Genomic DNA, 24,877 nt, shown 5'->3' on the forward strand with positions numbered 1-24,877 from the left:
TATCAAAATTACATTGATTGAAGACACCAACACCGCCATTTTGACTAGCTCGCAGATTTGAACCAGTGCTCTCACACACCGATCAACTAGCAGGCGTAGCGACCACCACGCCAATGCTAGGCCTAGCTAGCTGCTTCGACATTCACTACCAAGCTTCATGCTGTTCGGTGCTGTGTTGATCTTTGAACGAATTCGCTGCTGTCAGCAACAGCAACCTTTGTCATCCTCGTCGATGGCTCCGAAGTGCGGAAAGCATGGCAAGAGTCAAGCAATGCATAAAGCCGGTTCCCAATAGTCAGCTTCGCCGCAGTACGGCAGTGTTACGCGCTGAAGCATGCGCAATGTATTGCGGAGAAGCACATTAAGAGCGGAAGGAGGCCACTGTTGCAGGACACAGAGCACTCGCCATCTCTTGTCACAGTACAAGCACCAATATATTTAATAAGTATAATAGCATGCCTTCAGAGCTATTTCAGACCTGCCTGTGACTATTTGACCACATAGAATCAGTAAAATAGCATGCATTCCTTTTTTAAGACTGCCCCAATTTTCTGATGTTATTGCGGGCCCTAGGGGGTCTGAAAGACCAACGTTGTCTGTAGTCTCTAGTCTCGTGGCTAAATAACTTGGGTCAATCCAGATGAAATGAGGGCTACCTTCACTGCTAAAGACAGGGACGATGCAAAGTACCTTGTGCACCTGGTGAAGATTGCTAGGCACGCTGACATTGCGTGGAGGGGGTGGAGGACCCGTTGGCTTGAGCTGGGGCCCCGGAACATCACCGTCCCGTGAGTCCGGAGCACCGAAGCTCTGCCTACGGGCCAAGGGAGGGGCGGCGCCAGGTACCGCCAACCGATTGCTCTGATGCGATGGTCCCATGGTGCCAAACTTGGAAGCCGCGGCAGTCACTGCCGTAGTGACCACTGCAGGGCTCTTGGGAGGTGGCGGGGGCTTCACAGCGGGTGCCCTCAGTGGCCGCTGCTTGGCGCCTCCCCCGAGGCTCGACTGGGAGGCGGACCTTGTCACCCCCGGGGGCTTGCTCGGGAGCGGAGGGCCCGTCCTGCTACGGCCAGCCACCGGGGCAGCGTCTGATGCGGTGGCCACGGCACCTACATTGGGTTTGTGGCTTGACGGGGGAGGAGCAGGAGGTGGACCACGAGGGCTCACGTCAGCGGGGAAGGGTGAGGGCGCTGCACGGCGCACAGGTGGGGTTTCGCTGGGCAGCGGTGGCTGTACAGAGTGCTTGTGCGAGCTACTCAAGGCAGGACTAGAAGAAGAAAGGGGCTGTCGAGGTCCAGAAGAAGGTGCACTGGTTGCTTGTAGCTGTCCTGTCCCTGCATCACAGATGCAAACGTGATGGATTACATTACAGTGAACGCCAATGGCACATTACGCTGGCCGTTTCTGAGCACTTCTGGAAAGGTTCAAGAGCTACTGAACACTGCAACTAAGCTTTATTGAGACAGTAAATATGTTCCTATAGTGCTAACAGAGCCATAATGATTCTTTGTCCATGTAATAAAGCTGCTTCATTACTTTAGATGGCTATCACAGCACTATTGGAGTGCTCTGAAGTGACCAACGGAATGTGCCGTATGTATGTACAAAATGGAGGCTCAATTACAGCAGAAGGAATGAAAGAGACCAAGTAACGTTCCTAGGTGCTCCACATTTCTAGGTGCTATGCAGCAGCTTCATCGAAGTAGTTGTTTCTTTGTAGATGCAGCTTTCTATCCGTTCTTAAAGCACCAGTGAAGCACAGCCATGCTGGGCAGTTACTAACTTTCTTAGTGATAAAAAAATCAACATGTTCCATTATTCTGTTGATAAAGACCTGTCAATAGTAGCTCTCATTTTTAGTTTCATACCAATGCACATTGTATCTGAAGTCTGCCAGCAATAACAGGTCTTGAAAACAGGACTAAGTGCATACAAATGTCTCCACTGACCTATGAGAAGCCATGAGAACAGTCAGTTAACATGGCAAGCAAGCAAGACAGTGCTACAAAGCATTGGACTTTGAATGAGTTTTAGGCAACTTGCTCTCAGCGTGCAGGCTGTTGTGCAAGCGCACCAGACTCCTGATGCATATTAACCCTTTGACATCCACAGGGAACACAATTAAAGGTCAATACAATGAAGTAGGTAAAATGGGTAATTTGCTTCATTATATCGCCATTTCGTTGTATTGAAACTCGACCTTTTATGTAAACAAGTACAGTCGCCGATCAATTTTTCTTACATAAAGAGGGGCCACAAAATTTTGCAAATTATCAGGCAATTGCAAAAAGCAAATTTGAATGAGAAAACAATTAATTTTGATGAATTTGGGAGTCGGCGACGAATGGTACAGTTTCATGCCACGTCAACGACATCTTCACATAGGCGGTACGAATTAAGTGAAGCCAGCCACGCTTTCACGTGCATTCCACCCCCGTAGCTGATAGCATCGGCCGCACTGGGACGACATCATCATGAAAAGCGGCGGCAATGGGGAGCGAATGCTTCGTCTGCCTCTTGCTCCAAGGGGTCACCAAAAGTCGAGATTACGTAACCTTCAATACGTAATGCGCGGGAATAATGATGCCATGCCGTCTCGGCACACCCACTTTTTGCACACGCAGCAGATTACTTCTAAAACAGGGTGCGTGGCTGCGTATGCACTCAGCTGTGCTTACAGCCATGCACAGTTACGACCAGAGGCTCGCCAGAAATAGTGACGCGCACGAACTTATCCCCCCGCCCCTCGCGCACGCTTGATCGCATTATCGCGAGCTATTTCCCCTCCCCCTCTTTCCCTTTGCTCGCGCAGGTAGGCGGCACTCGTGTGTGAAGCCACCTTCTTTCTTTCTCACCCTCGCACACTTTCACTCGCACCTAAAGCACTAAGTGCGCGAGGCACAATAGGATCTTATCGCACTTGGGCTTTATAGGGAACATGACGCAGCATCACTACGGCGGTCACTCTTGTCGTGCCACACACAATTTGAAAGGTGCGTTTGCAAGCAGGCGCTTGTAATTCAATCATTTGACCATCCGAGTCCATGGAAGTTCCCGTTTATTGCCTCAGCATTTCTTCCTGCGGAAGCAAAATTTCGTTATATTGAAATCGCATACAAGCACACTTCATTATATTGAGCTTCTAATTACATGGTGTTTTATGGACAAGAGGTTATGAAAAGTTAAATACTTCCTTATATCGAGAATTTCATTATATTGAACTTCTTTATATCAAGGTTTAACTCTATATACTTCCCACAGTTGTAGACGCCTAAACAATTGAGAAGGCTTATGTAAATTATTCACTCAATAATGTGGTGGCCCTTCGGTACAAGAAAAAGAAAACATCTGGTTTCTGGGCAGTGCACTTCAAAGCTCTTGTGAATAGTAAAATCTGCACTACCAATTTCGGGAAAGCACATGGAAGGTGGGAGACGGAAATTAAGACAATGAGCAAAATGAGAACATGGTAAAAGCGGGAGCCAACGTTTCAACAAGTGGACTTGTCTTTTTCGTGGCCTTGAAGAAGACAAGTCCACTTGGCGAAACATTGGCTCGCATTTTCATTTTGTTCTCGTTTTGCTTACTGCCAATTTTGTATTTTATTTTTTTGTGACTTCCTTACTGTCCATCACTTCACAATGAAAAACAAGACTTGCAAACAATTTCGCCCCCATCAAAATGCGGCTGCTGTGGCCGGAATTAGATTTCGCGGCCTTGTGCTTAGTAGCCTAACACCATAGCCACTAAGCAACCATGGCAAGTTTCTTTGTTTACGAACCAACCTTTATCTGTCCAATAAAGTTATTGGAGCATGAAAGGCACAAAGACAAAAATACACCCTTGAATATATCTTGGATCAGATTGTATCTCTGAAAATTTCTGCATTATGTAGGGTTATTTTGCACTTATGGATTGATTTCTTGAACTTTCAGTCGAATAGGTTAAGTGCAAACATACAGGCCTTTAAGGAAGAGTTAATGGCAGTAACGCAGCAAGATCATTTACCTTGTACTGCTGTGCCTTGCTTTAATAATTGTGCTGGTAATTTGGATGTCATGTCTGATTGCTTATTTACACTCATTCTAACACACTTTCTAGTTCTTTTATTTGCACTGGTATTAATTCCGTTATGCAACCTTTACTTAATGCCCTAAGTAGCACTCGTAAAGTGTTTTCAAGTAAGCTAGTAAGTAAATAAGTTATTAAATAAATAAATAAATTGTAATGAAGATGAAAGCAGCACTGAAAACATTGTCATTGCTAGGGCATGATGATTGATTGAGATCTGTTGGTAAAAAGACTGTTGTTGCTGCACTGCCTTCCTAACTATGATTACTAGTAATAATTCCCTTTACAAAATAAATAAATATCAGGTGCAGAAAACACAATTTCAACTCAGGAAAAAGAATATGAGTGCAAGAAATGTGAATCCCTGCACATCAGGGCAGTATCACAGAACCACTGCCAAACTAACAAATGGACTCACCAGACACTGCACTTCCCGTGGGTCGTAACCTTGGCATGCCTCCAGCAAACAGCCCTGCCAACCCAGGAGGAGCAGCCAGCTTTCCAGAGCTGTTTGATGATGCCGAGGAGCCTCCCTTTTTCGTACCTATGGTAGAAACACAACAAAAATGCTTCGAACGTGTACAACAATCTAAGCAACCGATACATCAGACAGTGAAGCTGTATAAATGAGTTCTAAGTGCTAGGGTTCTATTTGGTGGCTGTTCTTAGCAATGCAACACTCTGGTCATACTCCTACAGGGCTCCCGTGCAAGCTGTGTTGCTGACCTCCAACATGGGGCCAGTAAAACACAAGGCAAGGAAACATAATTACGAATTACTCTTCAAGAAAATGCAGCAAATAAGCTGTTGTCTATTTCAGTAAAGTGTACACAAGGTAACTTCTATTTTAGAATTATTAGATAGTTCCGTTTCAAAGCAGCAATTCAGGACTCTGATGCAGGTTATGTTGCTGGCTGATACCTACACATTATTGCACACTGGCTTTCACCGCATAAAAACAGAAAACTACCTTTTTAACAACTCTGCTGTAAAATGTTGCATAAGTATCCAAGAGGAGCTCTATGATGAAGTGACCAGATTCCCTTGACAGCAATGCCAAACGAGAAAGGGACAAGTGGTATTGTGTATAGTCAGGTGCAACCTTAGAAGACAGGGAGAGGGGGGAGAGGCCCCGCACAGATGACCGAAGTGCAACAGCCGTTTGCCTCCGTGACTAAAATAGTCCCACTCAGAAAACCATGCTTCTAAAGCACGAAATTTGGCACAAATAAAGACTTGTATTTTATGTCTGGTTTGGTAGAGCTCTCGTGATTGGAATGCTACAGCACATGCCAGATTGCAAGAGAAAAATCACCCCATGCCTTTTAATATGCTGCGCGTCATCTGCTTTTTAGCTTCACTGCAAGGGATAAATGTAGAAAGAGGAGCTCTGCATAGCTTTAGCGCTGGTTTACATGTACACGGCACATTTACTACTACTACACTCTGGAACAAACATGCAGGATGTTTGTTTGTAGCAGTGTGTCACCACAGGATCCTGTTTCCAGACGACGCGTAGCGCAGCGTCAGTGATATACGCTGCAATCTTTCTTTGCTGGATCACGGCTCAGAATAAACGCACGCAGCCCAAACGGTGCATCATAAGCTCACAATAATATTTCTGTCATGATAGACCACCACAAACAGTTTGGGGATTCACTCTGACGAGGGCCAGATGCACACGACTGACGAAACTCAGCCCGCTTCAAAGTGCGGGCGGCCATTTTTTTGTCAGCGGGGTCACTGGCTGTCTGGTTCATGACATCAGTTTAGAGTGCGTACCCATTGGTGGAGGCTCATGTGCTTTCGCCTTGGAGGAGTAAACGCCCCTTTTTTCTAAAGTTGTACCTGACTATAGTTAATGAAGGAGTACAGTAGCACGTGGAGTCCTAAACAAATGTGTGCTTTAAGTTTGCTATCTGGTACAGTTACAGTTTATAGTTTCACCTTGAGAATTTCTATGGCAGGTTTTCAAATAGCCAAATGCAGAGCTTAGGGAGCATATTGCCAGGCACACATTGTTGCACTTTATGCCGTGACCAATTTCCACCCAGATTATCACTGATATCAAGTTAGCTCTCAGTGCAAGACATACTTCATGTATACAAAATTTCTTTAATGTTGTTGCCAATTTGTAAAGCAAAAGGAACTTGTCCAATCAGCGTGAGGCTTATAGCGTGTGAAAAAGACAAGGACGAAAAGGAGACGTGACACACACAGGCGCTGTGTCCTACAACGTCTTACCAACAAGCACAAATCACTGCTTTACAGCATTGTCCAATCAGGCTGCACTTGCAATGTAAGTAGTGTTGTACAGCGGCATTCAATATGAGCTGCAATGCGAAAGCGCGTGCCAAAGTGGTTGCGTGTTGCAGCTCATAATGAACGCAATTGTACATTCTGGAATGTACGTGAGCACAAGTAATTAATCTGGAATATATAGTGAGAAATATATAAATAGCAACTAACTCAATTCGTGCTATCAGGTTTGGCAACCTAATAGTGTTGTGATTCGAGTGATGATTGCCTTTCTGGGCACAAAGTCGCCCAATAAGAATCTAGAGTCGTTAACTCGCACTTTTCACGGTGTTCGGTTCTTCACCCTCACTACAAATACGGCTATATTGAAGCAACTAAATTCACGCATGCTTGCCACGTACCCTAATCAGTGTGTGCACTACATGAGAGTGTTCAGTTTTCATGGTGTGAGCCTGTGGCCAGAGCTCGTGAGAAAACACACCTACTGTGACAAGCTGACACCAATCATTTCACAGCACCTGCAACCTGGCATCCTCTTAGGAACTGAGCCAAACAATATTGTCAGATTGTCAGTTTCACTGCAGAATACGGTATTGGTGCCTGCACTTTTCTATGCAGAGAAATGCAGGTGTGTGCCACCTTATATTCCAGCTTTATGTCTATGAGAGGTGCCAAAGTGGGGCAGATCACAATGTTGTGAGGACAGCAGCGTCGACACAGTAAAAAGGAGGATGTGTGCCCTATAGATCGGGCAACAGTGGAATCTAGCCTGGACGTAGTGGAATCCCATGTCTTATAAAAATCAACATAGTTGTCCTGTTTTAATCAAAAAGTGAGATGAGATGGACAAGGCAGTTCAATAAATTCAGTTCTCTTGCATAAAGATGTAACACGAATATTTAAGACATTTGGAGAAATTTGTCTTTTGAGTGGCAAGGTTAAAATTGACCTGGCAAGGTTAAAATAATTTTTTTCAGATACCTTCACAGCCCTATGTATTGTCTTAGGTTGAAAACATAGCCATGCATAATTTGGTGCCCTATGCACTGTGCACACATAAAACTCTCTAGTGCATTGTTTTATTTGAGCAAATGTTAGTAAGATCCCCTTTAGGTAAATTTTTACCTCATCCCCTAAAGCTTTGGAATTGAAAGGAACAGTAACTCAGCCACACAGCAAGCACCAAAGGTCTATCATTTTGACTTCATTAGATGCTCGAGTCTTCAGAATGGATGTCCAATAAAACATGCTTTAACACAATATGGGCAGCAGACAGTGGAGTATGGCCAGCACATAATCTTTCTCACTCCAAGCGGCCATGCCTTTCCATATGCCAGTTCTTTGATGTAAATTTTGCAAGGGTTTGGCTTTTGGCTTCAATGAAAAACTGCAACAGCACAGGCTGCAGACAGAAGCTGTGCAGACAGGCCAGGTTAACACCAGAGGGTTTTAGTAATGCCAATGTGCCTTGCATCAAGCCACATTTTCAATGGATGCACTTCATAAGGCAACTTGAAATGAAGTCAATAACCTTTGCTGATAAGGAGTTTTCAAAATTCCCCAGATTCCAAAGACATTTCCTTCCCCTGTAGACAATGCTGATAATCCCTAGACCTAGGGAAAAAAACCATTATGTTGGCAGCAGTGGCATACATATATGGCTGCCTGGAGGTAACTGCAGAAACAATTAGAAAAGATTGTACAGGACCACTTAAGGGAAGGCCTGAAAGGCCACCCAAGACACCTTTAGTAAGTCTGACAATGGCAATGATGACAACAATGATCGGGGTTCAAATGTTGCTGACCTCGGGTAATAAAAGATCAGGGAAGGCCTGAAAGGCCACCTGATCGTCGGAACCAAAACAATTAATCTAAAATAGCAGAGCCAACGCGTTCCGGCGACAAGGCACACAGAACTGAAATACTTCTTGCAACTAAGTCTGACAATGGCAATGATGACAACAACGATCGGGGTTCAAATGTTGCTGACCTCGGGTAACAAAAGATCTTGGGCGTTGCAGAACGAGAGCTAGTTGTCTGCAAAATGAAAAGTGCAAAATTCTTTAAGTCCAATAACTTTTTTCGAACCTAGTTATGCATTGGTGTAGATGACTGTCATTACAGATACTGAATTTCACAAACTGATGGAAGCGGCCATGCAGCCATGTCATTACAAGTCAGTCGACTGCTGATATTTGTCACAACTTTGTCTGCCATGTTTTCTTTCTTTTTTTTTTTTTGGCAGGGTCAGTATGAACAGTTACAGCTGTAAATGAGCGATGCAAGTGCACATGTGGCAGGAATGTAGATGCCTTACCATCAATTATAGGTGCGCTGCGATCATTGGTGACTGCTTTTTTTAACATGGCACCACCACGAATCTGTGACAGTAGGGCAGACCGGTCTGGCGTAGCCATCGTGTTCCCAAGCTTAGGCGGCCCCAGTCCCCCCATCGGGGGCGGGGGAGGTGGTGGCGGAGGCATCGTGCTGACGGCGACAGCAGCTTGTCGCTCCTATGGTAGCAGTTGCGCAACTAAAGACTTGTACTAACTAATGTGTGTGCCCCTGAAAGTAAAAATACAATACGTAAGTAAACAGACTTTGCACTGTCCACAGAAAAACAAAAACAAATTCCAGAGATCTGTGTGACATTCATAAACTAAACATAATAGACAGCAACCAACGACTAGTGTCATTTGACTTCTTTACAAGTGTTGGGTTACAGTAGCACCATGTACAGTGGCATGCCATGGGTTACGTTAACTTCTTGAGCTTTAACAACAAAAGCTTGCTCTTTGTGCAAAATGCTTTGGGACAGAGAGAGGATTAGTGGGAAGCATGGCCCATATCTAGGTTCCCTGTAAAAGGAGGGACCAATGTACGAGGTCCTTCCTAAATCTGATTTTACACTTGGCTTGTGCAAGGAAGAGAATGCAAGGTCAGGCACTAGGGATTAAGCTTTCATTTATACCACTTGACATAGCGAGGAAGCTGTGACAGCTTATTAATGCCAAGTTGATGATACTTCTGCTCTAACCCCTGAACTCAATGCACATGAGGATAGATGAAAGCAAAGCTTGAAGACTAAAACCATCAGACTGTAGTCTGTTTAGTTCAGCACACAGTTCAGCTACTTCTTGCATGCCTATTCTTGGCACATTATGTGTGTTTACGTCACAACATGCAATGCACACTTCCAACACTGAAGTCACGTTCAGTTTGACCGAAGGCCCAACGGCAAAATAGTAATGTGTTTCCAGTCGAATTATCTGTCAGCTAAATCTACTGAAACAAAGACTACCTCTTTAAAGAAGAATGCAGACTTCCCATTAGATGTAATCAATGTCCTTTCATGGTCATGACAATTTGTGTATGTAGTATTATTTACACCATGAATGGTGAATAGTTTCAATAGTTGGAACCAGGCCAGCACTGAACACACCTTCATTAGTTCAACCTCTCAACAGCAGAGCCTAGATAAACACTGCTCTTAGCGGTAGACATACAAACACAACAGCCGGAGGAGCAGTGGGAGGCCACCCTGTCCAGCTCAGACCTAAAGACCCAGCGCAGACTGGTAATCCAGGCGAGAGCAGCAGCCAAGGCCACTGGAGTTTTGAAATGAAGACTCCACTCACTGTAAATTTTTTTCCTCCGTATTTCTTCCCTCTTTCGTGAATAAATGTTTTCTGCTACTACTACTACTTAGCGGTAGAAGGCTTCTGACGTTAGACTAGGGTTAGAGACAGAGGTGAGCTGGGCACTTCCAAGACCCTGCTAAGTTGGCAGAAACTTCATCGGAATTCTGTTTTGCATGTTATCACACTGCAGCCTTCTCAATATGCACAAATTGCTAAAAATTGCCTGTACATAGACAACAGCTTCAGTGAAAAGGAACACAACAAAATGTAAGTACCACTATCATTGTTGAGTGTGCAGTGTATATTGCCAATCCTTCCAGCACATATTTTCCAAACACCACTGCCCATACACCCACCATACATATGGTCAAAATAAAAGGGCTTAAGGTTGACAGACAACAAACATAATTGACCTTTTGGGGCCGTTACAGGTCCCTTCTTCACAATGAAGAGGGTCACGAGGCAGCCAGATTATTTATGTGTTAAGTGACACAGAGTGCACGTGTATATCTCGGGAAGATTATTCAGTGTCCGGTTTATTGCATGTGTTTGTTACACACACACACACATATAGTTTGCTCACCTTTCCCAGTGGTTTTGGAGTGGGTTTGTACACTAGGTGAGTAAAACATTGAACATGACTCTCTTGCTATTGGAATAATTTGTCAGAAATGCTGCTGTTAAGGGGGCCATAAGCTCTTTTGCATGGTCAGTTATCATTTAGTCAGTTTTTTCCTACTGCATTTCGTTTCGCAAGAAGTTGACATTTACATCATAGAAGTTCTGCTGCTGTTATTTATCCAGTGTCCCTGTGTCAAAATTGATGATAAACCAGCCTAGTACATTCCTTGGCCATTGCAGTATAAGTGCCAACCCAACAGAAAACTGGAAAAAAATCTTAGTCAAGTTTATGCAATGCCTCAGAATGGTATGAGAAAATTACACCTTATGGCACGTGGTAGCTACAATAACAAATCAAATGTTATGCTACCACAAAATGTGGAATGCCAACACCACCTTTTATGCAATTACTGCACCCATGATACGTGATGAGCTGAATGTTTAGTACGGTCCACTCTTGAAATTGAGCATCAAATTAGTTTTCAAGTCTGGCTGCAGCTTAGTTTTGAAGACACGGCCTCAGCAATAGTTTTTTTGCATTTAGAGATCTACTTAACATGCGGCCTCAAGCATTTTCTTTCGGCACAGCTTGAGGTAAATGTTAATCAGACGTTCTACTTTACTGTACTGCATATTATAAACCACCAATCAGAAGATAGTTGGGTAAATATGCACTGAACATCGTACATAAGAGGTACACAGTATGAAAGGTAACAGTAAATTTGACCTGAGTTCAAACGATTTCTGCAGACTTGCAAGTTTGAACTTTACTTGCTGTTACCTTCTATGCAGTTCTCATGTTGAGGAATCTGCCTTGATAAACGTTCTTTATTTGCAGTGTTCTTTATTGCAGTGCAAGCGCGAAGAAAATTACCGATCTTTTAAACGCAATCTGGTATTCATTTTCATAATGAAGCACCGTGTACTACATTATCCTAACGAAGTTACACGAGGCCAATATGCTTCCAAAACTCAGTATCCTGACTGATAACGTACGCCACAACCAGTCAAGCACTGCGCTGAATCGCCGAAGACACTTCGATACTTGATTCCTTTCGCAAGTGAAGATGTTTCACCCTCGATCGAGAAACACAGCTCAAGGCCGCAGAACAATCGTCGGAACCAAAACAATTAATCTAAAATAGCAGAGCCAATGCGTTCCGGCGACAAGGCACACAGAACTGAAATACTTCTTGCAACTAATCATACCATACAGAAGAAGGCCTGCATATCCGGAAGCGATGTGAAACATTCACGGAGGCGATCTGCGAGGACATACAGGGAGTGTTGCCGCAGCTATGTTTACTCGCCGTCATTGCCCCTTCCGTCGCTAACTTCAAGCGGATAACAGCAGGACTGCAGTACTTGCTGAAAGCTGGCGCTATCGCCACTATCACTTTACTTACTTTATTACGTCACCGCACGGACGAAAATAAAAAGCAGGAAACGAAAGATGACGCGCGATTAACAGGATCACCTGTGAACACGTTACCCAACCGTGGCCGCCCACAAAACGAAGCTTTGACAGGTGATCGAAGTCTCCAAGCGGCTGCCTATGCGTCAACATTCCAATAAAGAATTTGTTACCGTTACGCACTTGCGATTTCGCGCTTTTAGGCCGAACTGACCCTTCACGCCGCACAGAGCACGAAAAGATGTCACGTATTTACATCCGGCAAGCGAAGCCGTACGCATTTCCTGAGCTCACTGCTAGCGGCAAACGTTTTCTCACGTCACTACGAGCGTCAACGAACTCTTCAGAACGTCTGAACGAATATGGCTTGATGTAAAGCAGTGACGATTCCGAATCTCTCAGTAGGTTTTGATAACTCGACGCTCAACCCATTGGGTGCGCACGGGAATGGTCCGTGCGTGTTTACGGTTTCTGTTACGGTTAGAAATATGTACAGACACCGAAACTGCTTCTTGAAGTATTTCTTAGCTCAAGTGACGCAGGAGTGTTCGTATAGGAAGCCAACTTACCTTATCGTTATGTCATTTCGGCCGCGATGAGTCGGCGGTGACCAACTTTCCGCGAAAAAGGAAAACACCCCGATGATAAAATGGCTGCTTACACCTACTAAAGCTGGGTCATACGGCCTCACAGTTAAACAGATGAAAAGCCGTCATTTGGCAAGTGGCGCTGCTTTAGGAAGAATAGAAGCTCTAACCTTCGCGTATGTAACACAAACATATGCGAGGCGCAGTTGTTTATAATTAATGTTAACAAATCTGAAGCAGAAGGCCAGTGAGAAGCCCCCTCGTGGATTGTTCTCGTTCTCGCAAACCCAAAAAAATAGTCTGCATTAGCATTACAAAACGTTAATAAAAAATTATTGTCAATTATAATTATATTTTTAACTTATTTAATAATTTTTTTCTTATGAACGCTATTGTTCTTAGCGTAAGCCTTTATTCATCCTATCGACTGCTATCGACAACAACATCATTATAACTCCAGCTGAAACAAGTCAAACGAAGCCAATCCTCTGGCCAGCTGAAGTCGCCCCGAAAAGAAAACTACACTAAAGGAAACGCTGTGTATGTTGTGGCTGTTGTCGTTTTGTTGCCAATAATGGTTTCCGTTTGTCAAGGCGACGAAATCCTGTGAAAAACGCCCCGAACAGTGGCTGCAGCAAACCGGGATCAATCCAATTCTCGCTGCTGAAGCTGAAGGGATTTGTAAACCGCACGGCGTCACCATGGCAGAGGGCGAAGCATCTGCGACCAAATCCCAACAGATCACCAACAGTTCCTTCCGGAAGTCCCTGTACGCGCTGGAGCAGTGGCCCAGTGCGATTGAGTCACTCCGCAACCAGAACCAGTCGCCGGAATTTGCGAACATGATCGGCAGTTTGATAGACCGGACTCTCTCTGAACTTGAGGTTATTTCCTCCCTCGTGGACAAGCAGTCTAAAAGGCAGGAGCTCCAAGGCGGCGACAAGGGTAACGAGACAGCCTCGAATCCTGGTCCGAGTGTTGCGAAAGGAGAGGAACCCGGACAAGAAAGCAGCACGCCTGTGGAGAGCCTGAAAAGGCCGAGTCCTGAGACCGTTCCACAGCAGGCGGAGGCTACGAAACCACCGGTCGTGAAGAAAGCGCGTATGAAATATACCCCCTTGCGAAAGCCCAGTGTTTAAGTTGACTGCCGTGTTCCTGCATCGATTTCTCCTTTTTTAGTTTATTTACGACCGGACATGCAATAGGTGTGGCTCAGTAAATACAAGCCTAATATGCTTTTGACGAGCGCTTTTATTGTGTTTGACGGACCAGCTGGCATTTCTTTTCAGTGCGCACTTTCTGCATTATCGTTTTAAGTCTACTCATTTGGTCGAACTTACAGATATGTCGCGCGTATAAAAAAGTTCGAAAGGTGAATGTTAATTTCACCCAACTCATTTGCAACATTATGCCATGTCACGTGTCATTTCTTTAATATTATTTTCTGTGTTTTAATACATTAGGCAGGTTTCCTACTGCCATTTCTACTGCACTCAATAAACCACATGTATAAATTTCTGACTTGATACACAGGCACGGATATTCTGATTCTGCAACTGTTGTGCATTTGCGTAACTGTGCAGCCTTTGATCCCATGCACTAGACGAGCAACATTTTTTTGTATATTCCAAGTAGTATCTGACCCACATGATTGTGCACAAGCAGCGTTGTATAAATATCTAAGTCATATTTCGTAATTCTTACAACCTCGCAAGTTTGTCCTGAGTGAAGCAGAAACATCATCAGGCATGTCTTGTGTATGCTTTGTAAGGTGAGATCGTTTCTCAAGCTCCTGTAAACATGCGAAGCGTCTATGTTGATCTTTATTGTTTAGAATATAATTCCTCCATGTTGAATATTTAAAAATGTATGTGCAAAACTTGGCAAGTTTAAGTCTGGAATTTTGGTGATATGTATGTAGTGTCATTCATAATGTTTGTAAAGTTCTTATATTGCTACCATCATTCCATGCTATGCAGGTCCTTCTTGTGTGCATTTTATTAAATCAGTCAGATTTCTTGGTTCTCTGCTTGATATAACTGTCATTTAATGCATGCAGACATGGCCTCTTGGCCTACTCTGATCCTGGCCTACACTGATTGCATAAATTGGCAACCATAAACAAGATCATTGTCAGTTGCATTTCAATTACCATCGGTAATTGCTACAGTGATATCGTCCAGGCTGAGACATGAAACTTTCCTGCTAGAAGCTAACAACTGTTTCTACACTGATACCATATTGTGCTTCCAAGAACTCTCATGTAAGATGTCTTCATTTGTTTTAGCCCATCAGGATTTTAGTCCATGCTAGTAATACAACAAAACATTGTGTAGCCAGATGTTTATTTCAAAGGGTTATGGGGATAACTTTGCTTGGGCCAGAGAAAAGATAGTATGTGGTTTTCAACTTGCCTTAGCTATTTCACACATCCTATGAAGATGAAAACATCATTTCACTACGTTTTCTACATAAACAAGTACACACATAAACAGTGCAGTTCATTTGCTTGCAAAGGCACTTTAATATGTGAATATCAGACATTTGAATAGTAAAGTGTTCTTGTACTACATAATATATGTAGCAGTAACAAGTGGATTCAATTGGGATAGCTTTAGCTGATCCTTCTGGCACAACTAACTGCACTTGGACATCCAAATCCCTTCACACAAATGTTGCCTCAGCACCAGCTAGTCTGCTCCTCTGCCATGTTGACAGCAGAGGCTGTTTTGACATGAATGCAAAATTAATGCATTGCGTCATCTTTCTATCTCAAAATCGTGTAAAGAGGGACGATGTTTTAGGCCATCACCTTAATGCACCAGCCTGAAGTGAAAGAGAGAGAAATAGAAGACAGGAAAGGCAGGAAGCCATCCTAGGGTAATTTACATAAGTGAAGTCACCTCTAGTGAATTTGTGTAAACTGCTAGCACAATTGAGGGCGAGTGAGATTAGTATGCCTGGCATTTGCTCCCCTCCGTTAAGTGGCAAGACACATTCACACACACAAAGGAAAAATATGCAAATCCAACAAATGTGTTGGAATGTATGTGAAGTGAAGGTATAGTCAAGCAGTGCATATTAAAGGCCGACTGCAATGAACTTTCACTTTGGCTAAACTGTTAATGAGTATTATACACTACTGCTTATTATATTATCTTATATCTCTGCAATGCTACTGACTGCATTCCTAGAAAAAGTATTCACACTATTAGGCTGCGAAGGCTTAGGACTGAGAATCAATGGCAAATATCTCAACCTTCGGTTTACAGATGACATTATCCTGTTCAGCAACACTGGAGACGAATTGCAAGAAATGATTGAGGACGAAGTCAACCGAGAAAGTGTAACAGGAGTAATTGTAGATCACTGGGATAGGCCTTCGTGCTGCAGCGGACACAAGAATAGACCGATTCTGAATACTACTGCAGCAACCTTAGCAAAGTTGAAGGTCTGGTAATTGCCTCATTTAATTTTGTATTCGCAGTCGCTTAATAACTCTTACGCCGACGGTGTATGCACCTAGTGGTTAACTTGCGGCTGTGACATAACTCCCAGCCTGTAGCCTCCGAGATTTTTTATCGCGCCGCGAGCGGCTGATCTCGGAGATCGCGCCGAGGAGTCGTGCGATCTAAGCCATGCGTCACTTCCGGTGAGTGCTAATGGCGGCGTTTTATTTCTTTCTTTCTTTTTTTTTCAGTTTAGGATTTAAGGTATTGGAAACGCCTACTTCTGAGAGACGTTCGTGACACATCCACTTATGTGGCGCAAAATTTCGTTGCAGTTGGCAGTTGACCAACAAACAATCATTCTTTGATGTATCTTCCAACTAAACGCAGCCGTCGCGGTCAAGAACACGATGTCGTGACTCGGTAATAAAACATCATGCCGAGTTGTAAATTAAAGTATTCACAACTTTACGGACAAATCACGATTTCAGGGCTCATTCGCAAAACTTCGTGTCGAGTAAGAGGCAGTGAAGCCAAACTCAAATTTTATATTGCGCTCTCCCCTGGAATAAAGAAATCGTCCCGAGCCAATTAAGTGTTTCGAACACACCAACATAGCGGCAGTCAGTTTTTTTTTTTCAAATGCGCAAGTTTCTTATACATGCCGCTCTCCGATGCGCATTGCCTGCTGCTTTCGGGAAACAATGAAATGATACGTTGATGACGCAGTCGTTTTTGAAAAAGTTGTTCAAAAGATTTTTTTACGAAAACATTTACTCTTGCCCTTGTGCCTGGGAGCTCTTTGGGTGTCAAAGGTAGTTCAAGGACGCGTTACAGGTCCCCGAGCCCAGCACGTCCCCGAGTCAGCACTTCCCCCTTTACCCTTCCCCCTTTCAATAAAGTTTATCTCCACCGAGCCCACAGGTGTATGTGCCATTGAGCTTGGACCCTTTCTGCACTGTCAAGTGGATCGGCCTACATGATTTGTTTTTGTCAACACCTCGGACACATTACTTTCCAGATCTTAGCCATAGACAGCTTCGCTGTGAAAGAAAAGAAGAAGAAAACGAGGGGAAAGAAGAAGAAAAAAAAATGCTGGTGCCACTGCTCGCGCGTTCGTCGTCGACGTCTTCTTGCACAGCTGGCTCTGTTGCGCAAAAAAACTATCGTCACCAGCGTTCGAGCGTCGTCGTCTTCCACATCTGGCTCCGTTGCCGCTCACGATTCCAGCGTAGAATTTCACTTCTGCCGTCGCAATGTTAATTCCGCTCGATGTAGTCGCTCATTCGAGTTTGGGTCACCTTCTCAAAAAGCTTCCCTGCACACGACGTGAGCGATATTGGGCTCAAGTTTTGCAGACCTCTGGGTTTAGCCGGTTTCGGTATGAGTATGACAGGAGCCTCTTTCCATTCTTCCGTTAGTGCCCCGTCGTCGGACCATACATTATGCTCGGCTTCAGGCCACAGGTGTCGGCACAGGACGCCTTTCTTATGCTGCGCGACGAAGTTTTGGACCCGCCACGAAGCAAAGAAGCCAGGGTAGTTGTGGCGCTCGATTAAAAAAAAAAAGCGTTTGACACGATCTCTCACGAAGCAATCCTCGAAGGTCTGGAAGACATAGGTTGCGGAAGAAGGGTGCTTCGGTACGTCCTTACCTTCCTTTGCGACAGGAAGGCAAAGATTGGGTTGGGCAGTACGCGCTCTGACGTCTTTCGATGCCCAACCGAGGAACTCCACAGGGCTCAATCTTGTTACCAGTTCTTTTCAACGTCGGGATGAACACGAGCAAGCACGGGGCCTCGGATGTGCAATCTACGCCGATGACATAACTTTGTGGGCACACTGGGGTTCCTATGGAGAAAAACAAGACCTATTACAGGAAGCCATATACAAGGTAGTAAACTTCACCAAGCACTGTTGGAATCTCAGCGCTGACTCCCGTTATTGCAATCGCACCGCTGGCACGAGTTGTTGCAAATGGGTCGCAAGCCCCAAGGGTAGCGTTGGCCTGGCGGCCGGGGGCACAACTGGAAGCATCCGAAGGTCCCGGCAAAGCATGAGTCGACTGGTAACAGAACAACTTGTTTATTCTAGCATCGCAAAAGAGCGACCGGTCAGGTCGACCGAAGTGGAGAGACGGGAGAGCACGTAACTCAACGGAAGAAATCGGAGCCTCTCTCTTGGCGTCCGGGGGCAGCTGCTCTTATACTCTCGGAGTCGTGGGCAAGAGGAAGGCCTCGTGACGAGGCCACGTGACGGCGGGGCACGGACAGGCTCAGAGACACGTTCAGACGAGTGTAGTGACGCATCCGCCAAGCCGGCGCCGGTCAGACCTCCTCGCTTCACACTTGGGGAGCTCCTCTCCCCGGCTGCCGCGCTTTGACAAGCGTGGGCACCAACATGCACACACGCACACTTGAAGACACGTGGCACTGAAACATGCCTGGACGCGCGTGGCGGGGAGGCGTATCGGCGGCGCTGAACGGGCCAAAATGTCCGCCGCTTTGAACGAAGCCCCGGCGTCCGTTGCATCCGCGCCGGCTATACCGCGCGTCGTAGGCGAAACGTAACAGACCGCCCCGCCGGGGGAAGGAGATACCGATGGTCAGGGGACTGCATCCGCTGTCCGGAGGGATGTCGCTCGATGATGCTCATAACCGAAGTCGGGCGTCCGTCGGCGTTTCTTGAGCGCAGCGCACAGAGAAGGCCTCGTTCTCTCGTTCAGGTTCACACAGGACACTGCAAAGTGACTTCGGGAGAGTTGACATTTTTGTTCTCGTTCCCGGCAAGCGTTAGAAGTACGCCGAAACTCAACCGCTCAGTCAGCAAGCACGAAACAACCCTCACCAAGTCCTGCCAGGCTCCTTCCCCTTTTATACCACTGCCTAGTTCCTTACAGTAGTCTAGCAGCACTCAGAACGCGTCCACAAATTGGAAAATTGCACTAGAAAGCACGTCATCACTTTGAAACACTAAACAAAAGCAATATGCTAAAAATCCTGCCCCAGGAAGAAAAACATCCGTAACAAACAACTTTGAGGCTGATTCCTACGTTAGGGGCTTCGACTTAAGCCATCGGCGTTACCGTTGAGACTCCCCTTTTTGTAACGCACCTCAAAGGAATATTGTTGCAAAGCGAGGCTCCAGCGCAGGAGGCGGCCATTTGTGGAAGAGATGGTCTGCAGTCATTGGAGAGGGCAGTGATCCGTCTCGAAGCATGCGAAGCGGAGATCGCAGCGAGCGACCGTACACTAGCTCAGCTGGCGAAAACCCCGTAGCTGCATGCGGCGCGGTCCTTAATGCAAACATCACCCCAGGCAGACACAGCTCCCAGTCAGTTTGTTGTTCAAAACACAATGCTCTCAACGCGCGCTTCATGACGGAGTGGAGCTTCTCAACGGAATTCGACTGTGGGTGGTACACTGAGCTGTGTAACAGCTTTACCCCGCACCTTTCGAGAAAGGCTGTCGTCAAAGCGCTCGTAAACACCGTGCCCTGATCTGACTGGATTTCCGCAGGAAAACCAACTCGCGCAAATATGGACAGTAGTGCATTGACTATCTCAACTGAGCTGAGTTCTTTAAGCGGCACTGCTTGAGGGAACTTTGTCGCTGGGCAGATCACAGTCAAAATGTGTCTGTACCCCGTGGCTGTTACCGGCAGAGGTCCCACTGTATCAATAACGAGCCGTCTAAAAGGCTCCGTAATGATAGGTACCAACTTCAACGGCGCCCTCGATTTGTCCCCTGGTTTGCCCACCCGCTGACAGGTGTCACATGTCCTCACAAAGTGGTCTGCGTCCCGAAAACACCCTGGCCAATAGTGCTCTTGCAAGAGACGGTCCTTAGTTTTCTTAACTCCTAGGTGTCCGGACCACGAACCCCCATGCGACAAGCGCAACAGATCCTGACGGTAGCACTGAGGCACGATCAGCTGATCGAACTCCACTCCCCTGCGGTCTAGATACTTCCGGTACAGGACCCCACCTCTTTCCACAAAGCGAGCATTTTTCTTGGCGATACCTTCCTTGACAATGCAGCGTATGTTTTCTAGGCTGCCATCCTTCTTTTGCTCGGCTATCAAAGCCGCCCGGCTGACTTTTAGCAACCTCTTAAGTCCGTCTGACGTAGGCGCGATGAGCAAATCTGCAGATAGCTCTTCTAACTTTCCCGTGTCGGGCATTTCCTCTCCAGTATCTGGTGCCTTTAACGCTACAGGCTCAATTTTATTCAGTTCGGGCGTGCTCTGAATATCAGCTTGCTGCGCTTCTGACCCTTTCTCATTGTTCGACAACGTCGGCCCCGCAACTACCGCCTTTGCAGCGAGCTCCCGAACCTTCGATCTGGTTAAGGCCTGAATGCTGGCCTCACCAAACAAAAGCCCCTTCTCGCGCAGGAGGTGATCGGACCTGTTCGAAAATAGGTACGGGTACTGGGGGGGCAGCATAGATGACACTGCCGCCTCCGTCTCAAGTGCTCCGAAAGGTCCTTCAATAAGCACTTTTGCTACGGGCAGACACACGCTATGAGCTTCCACGGCTTGCTTGATCCATGCGCACTCGCCCGTGAACATATCGGGTTCTACGTAAGAGGGGCGAACTACATCCATCGTAGCTGCGGAATCGCGAAGCACTCGGCACTCTTTCCCGTTCACGAGGAGGTCTCGCAGGTAAGGCTCGAGAAGCTTCATGTTCTCGTCAGTGCTTCATAATGACAAAAACACGACTTTTGTTTTTGTTTCTGGACACTGCGCCGAAAAGTGACCCGGCTTCTGGCACGTATAACAAACGCGCGCTTGCCTCATCTCGAACCGCTTTCTGCGTTCGGCTTCGGCTGCCGCCGTATCCTTACGTTCGGTCGGACTGCTTTCACTCGCATCCGCACTACGTGTGTCCCCCTTTGCTCTCATGGGAGTGAACTTCGGCCTCTCAAACTTGGAGCCAAATTCACCCTTTTGACCGTCCTTAGCTCCGCGAGCCCGACGCGTCACAAACTCCTCGGCTAGCTCAGCGGCTCTAGCCACTGTACTAACGTCTGGCCTATCCAAGACCCAGTACCGCACGTTCTCAGGTAACCGACTATAAAACTGTTCCAGCCCGAAACACTGCAGAACTCTCTCGTGGTCACCAAATGCTTTCTCTTCTTTGAGCCACTCCTGCATGTTTGACATTAGCCTGTAGGCAAACTCTGTATATGACTCACTTCTGCCTTTCTCATTTTCCCGAAACTTCCGACGGAACGCCTCCGCTGACAGCCTGTACTTTTTTAGCAGACTCGATTTCACTTTGTCGAAATCCTCTGCCTCCTCTCTCTTCAAGCGAGCGACTACGTCGGCCGCCTCGCCGGGTAACAAAGTGAGCAAGCGCTGTGGCCACGTTTCCCGAGAGAACCCCTGCTTCTCGCACGTTCGCTCAAAGTTAACCAGGAACAAACCAATGTCCTCTCCAAGCTTAAACGGCCGCATCAGGTCAGTCATTTTGAACAATACTCGTTCTCCTGCACCGTGTGCCTGACTTCCATTAAGAGCGCGTTCCATCTCTACCTCGAGACGCTTCATTTCCAAAGCGTGTTCGCGCTCTTCTTTTTCTTTCTGCTCTTTTCGTTCGCGCTCCTGTTTCTCTTTTTGCTCTTGAAGTTCGCGCTCCTGTCTTTTTGCCGTCTCCCTCTCCTCAATGGTCTCAAGGCATTCCGACAGCTCGTCATCCTCAGCTTCTAACTCAAGAATAGCCCTTAGCAGTTCTGGCTTTCTGAGTTTGTCTGAGACATCCAGACCCAACTCTCTTGCAAGCTCCAGCAATTTCGGTTTGCGCAACGACTTCAAATCCATGGCTGCTCTGAATGCTGCTTTCTCTACTGCCTACTATTGTCTTGCCGCAAACTAACCCGGCAGCAACGACAACCACAATTACCAGCTCTGTTTCTGACACTAACAAAAGCCTGGCAAAACTCAGAAGAAGAAAGTCCCGCACTCACCAAACCTCGCAGCCAAGAATTCAGCGCACTCGTTCCGCTGCAGGCAACCAGTCATCACACAGGGCTCGTTGCACTGCTCCCGGATGGTCGTTGTGCTGCTCAGCATACAGTCAACTGCATATCTTCGCTGCTGGCCTCCGTTGTCGCGATCTCACCGCTGGCAGACAGTTGTTGTAATCTCAGCGCTGACTCCCGTTATTGCAATCGCACCGCTGGCACGAGTTGCAAATGGGTCGCAAGCCCCAAGGGTAGCGTTGGCCTGGCGGCCGGGGGCACAACTGGAAGCATCCGAAGGTCCCGGCAAAGCATGAGTCGACTGGTAACAGAACAACTTGTTTATTCTAGCATCGCAAAAGAGCGGCCGGTCAGGTCGACCGAAGTGGAGAGACGGGAGAGCACGTAACTCAACGGAAGAAATCGGAGCCTCTCTCTTGGCGTCCGGGGGTAGCTGCTCTTATACTCTCGGAGTCGAGGGCAAGAGGAAGGCCTCGTGACGAGGCCACGTGACGGCGGGGCACGGACAGGCTGAGAGACACGTTGAGACGAGTGTAGTGACGCATCCGCCAAGCCGGCGCCGGTCACACTCGCTCCTCGCTTCACACTTGGGGAGCTCCTCTCCCCGGCTGCCGCGCTTTGACAAGCGTGGGCACCAACATGCACACACACACACACGCACACTTGAAGACACGTAGCACTGAAACATGCCTGGACGCGCGTGGCGGGGAGGCGTATCGGCGGCGCTGAACGGGCCACAATGTCCGCCGCTTTGAACGAAGCCCCGGCGTCCGTTGCATCCACGCCGGCTATACCGCGCGTCGTAGGCGAAACGTAACAGCACGCAGGTATGACGTGCGCACCCGAAAAATCTGAGTTCATGCGAGTACGCAGCAAGCGTCATAAGAAAGCTGCCACACCAAGGATAGACTTACATCTCGACGGTCAGGCCATTCGTGAAGTCACCCAAATGAGAGTGCTTGGCTTACTTATCCAAGAGAACGGCAACGTCAATGCCACAATTCGAAGCTTAAAACCAACCGTTAAGAGTGTGGCACGTATGGTATGGCGAGTTGGACGCAGCCGCAACGGGCTCGCGGAAGAAGAAACTAATTGCAAGCGTTTGCGATTAGCCGCATCACTTACGGCCTGCCGTTCCAAAAACTTAACCAAACTGAAATGAAGAAGGTGGACACCCTTATCAGACGGGCGTACAAATCTGCTCTGGGACTCCCGAACACAGTCAGCACGGAGCGCGTGGAGCGGTTGAATATTTGCAACAAGTATGAAGAACAACATGCCACTGCAGTTCTACTGATATCGCAAAGAAGAAGGCTGAGCTCTATACGCCCCAGGGCGGCTCTATTCTCTGAAGACTGGGATACAACGCTCGGCCACTGTTCTGCGGAGACGAAATAGACTTGTCACGAGACTTGAGGAGCACGTCCATGTCATACCCATACCAAGAAATATGAGTGCCAGGTACCACGCAGGCCGCAGACAGGCCAGGACGAGGACTCTGCAGAAGCGTTTCGGCAAGGATCCGGCCGCCTATACTACACGGACGCGAGTGCAACCACTCGCAGGGGCTTCTACGCGATCGCCACAACCAACAGTCACCACGATAACAGCTATACGGTTAAGACTACCTCGGTATGCACAGCAGAGGCAGCGGCAATAGCGCTGGCGATGACGCCGACTTCAAGGGTCAGTAGGCTCATGTGCTTACAGACTCGCAGGTAGCGTTTCGACTCTTCATGCGGGGAATGCTATCGCGCAGCGCCCAAAGAATACTCGTCTCACGCCTGGACCTGGACCACGGCATTACGTGGTGCCCCGCGCACAACGGACTGGACGGGAACGAAAGGGCAGACCGCATAGCTCGAGGAAGCAACGACCGAGCAGCGGCCAGAACTCTAGAGGAACCTCTGTCCGCAGTGCGCGACATAGAGAATCAGGTGAGGGAGAGAGGGACCTACGGCACTCCGCAGTCCAAACTAAGTAGAAGACAACCCCAAGACTGGCGTCGCATACAAACCAATTCATTACCCACACCTAAACCTCTTATACACAAGAAGCGCCCGACATATTACACGGACACCTGCCCGTGGTGCGGCGCAAAGCACACGCTGGCCACGTAACGTGCGAATGTACAGCTTGGCCAAGCAACGTCAACTCACATTTTCTAAGGGTCACGGACTTCCTACGAAAGTGGTATAGGCACTGCTCGCAAGCGAGGGTCAGGGGAGCCAATTGGCCCTCCTGGACCAAGCTCAGCGAGCCGCAAGAGCTAGTGAAGCCCTAGACTGAGGGCCCCACCCAGACCTGCCATAACTCCTATTAACTGATCAATCAAGTTTTTCTCTCTCTCTGCCGTCGTAATGGGGAGGCCGCGTTTACGGGCGTATGAGCCATTCATTGTCTTACGTGATTGACACATTTAATAAGAGCTGTTACGCGAATCTGTGTGCGTACTTATATCACCACGATGACCACAGATCAGGACAATAAATTAGTTCGTACCTTTGTTCAATATTCTGGGTCACCTCTGTACGTGTCGTGCGCTAAAGAGCTTCGCTGTCATCCACCTTCACAGTGTGGAATGGCGCATTATTTTTTTTTCTTTTCGCCCTTGTGCGGGCGGCATGGTGATTAATTTCGACCCCATGGGGTTACCCAGTGCACGGGACACAAGCATCAAAGCGATAACCATGAGGTTCGTTGTTCGAATCCACTTAACGACCAGAATATTATTATTATTATTATTATTATTATTATTATTATTATTATTAGAATTATTATTATTATTATTATTATTATTATTATCAGTGGGCTCAGTGGGGAATCAGTGGGGTTTTTTTTATAATAAT

At 46.9% G+C, this 24,877-nt stretch overlaps 2 protein-coding genes across 4 annotated transcripts in view; one reads left to right on the top strand and one right to left on the bottom strand.

Moving 5' to 3' along the window:
• LOC126542407 (uncharacterized) overlaps positions 1 to 12,871 on the bottom strand; it is a 42,648-nt gene extending 29,777 nt beyond the window's left edge. Inside the window, exons 1-4 of one of the 3 annotated variants that reach the window (XM_050189466.3) lie at positions 12,576 to 12,871; positions 8,648 to 8,895; positions 4,490 to 4,615; positions 691 to 1,334 (exon numbers count right to left, since the gene is read on the bottom strand). In XM_050189466.3, the coding sequence (XP_050045423.1) occupies positions 691 to 1,334; positions 4,490 to 4,615; positions 8,648 to 8,813 (936 nt within the window). In that variant the 5' untranslated portion in view covers positions 8,814 to 8,895; positions 12,576 to 12,871. Of the gene's footprint in view, positions 1 to 690; positions 1,335 to 4,489; positions 4,616 to 8,647; positions 8,896 to 11,588; positions 11,743 to 11,801; positions 11,966 to 12,575 lie in introns of those variants that run through there. The other 2 variants (XM_055077229.2, XM_055077230.2) reach the window with 2 other exon arrangements.
• A 297-nt stretch (positions 12,872 to 13,168) lies between these two features.
• Positions 13,169 to 14,622, top strand: LOC126542418 (uncharacterized; the record flags this gene model as incomplete). The annotated part of the gene is made up of 1 exon (XM_050189481.3): positions 13,169 to 14,622. A coding segment is annotated over one exon (564 nt), but the record flags the coding sequence as incomplete, so codon positions are not given.
• Between the last annotated feature and the right edge of the window lie 10,255 nt (positions 14,623 to 24,877).

Source organism: Dermacentor andersoni, chromosome 2 (assembly GCF_023375885.2).
Source record: "Dermacentor andersoni chromosome 2, qqDerAnde1_hic_scaffold, whole genome shotgun sequence".
Lineage (NCBI taxonomy): Eukaryota > Metazoa > Arthropoda > Arachnida > Ixodida > Ixodidae > Dermacentor > Dermacentor andersoni.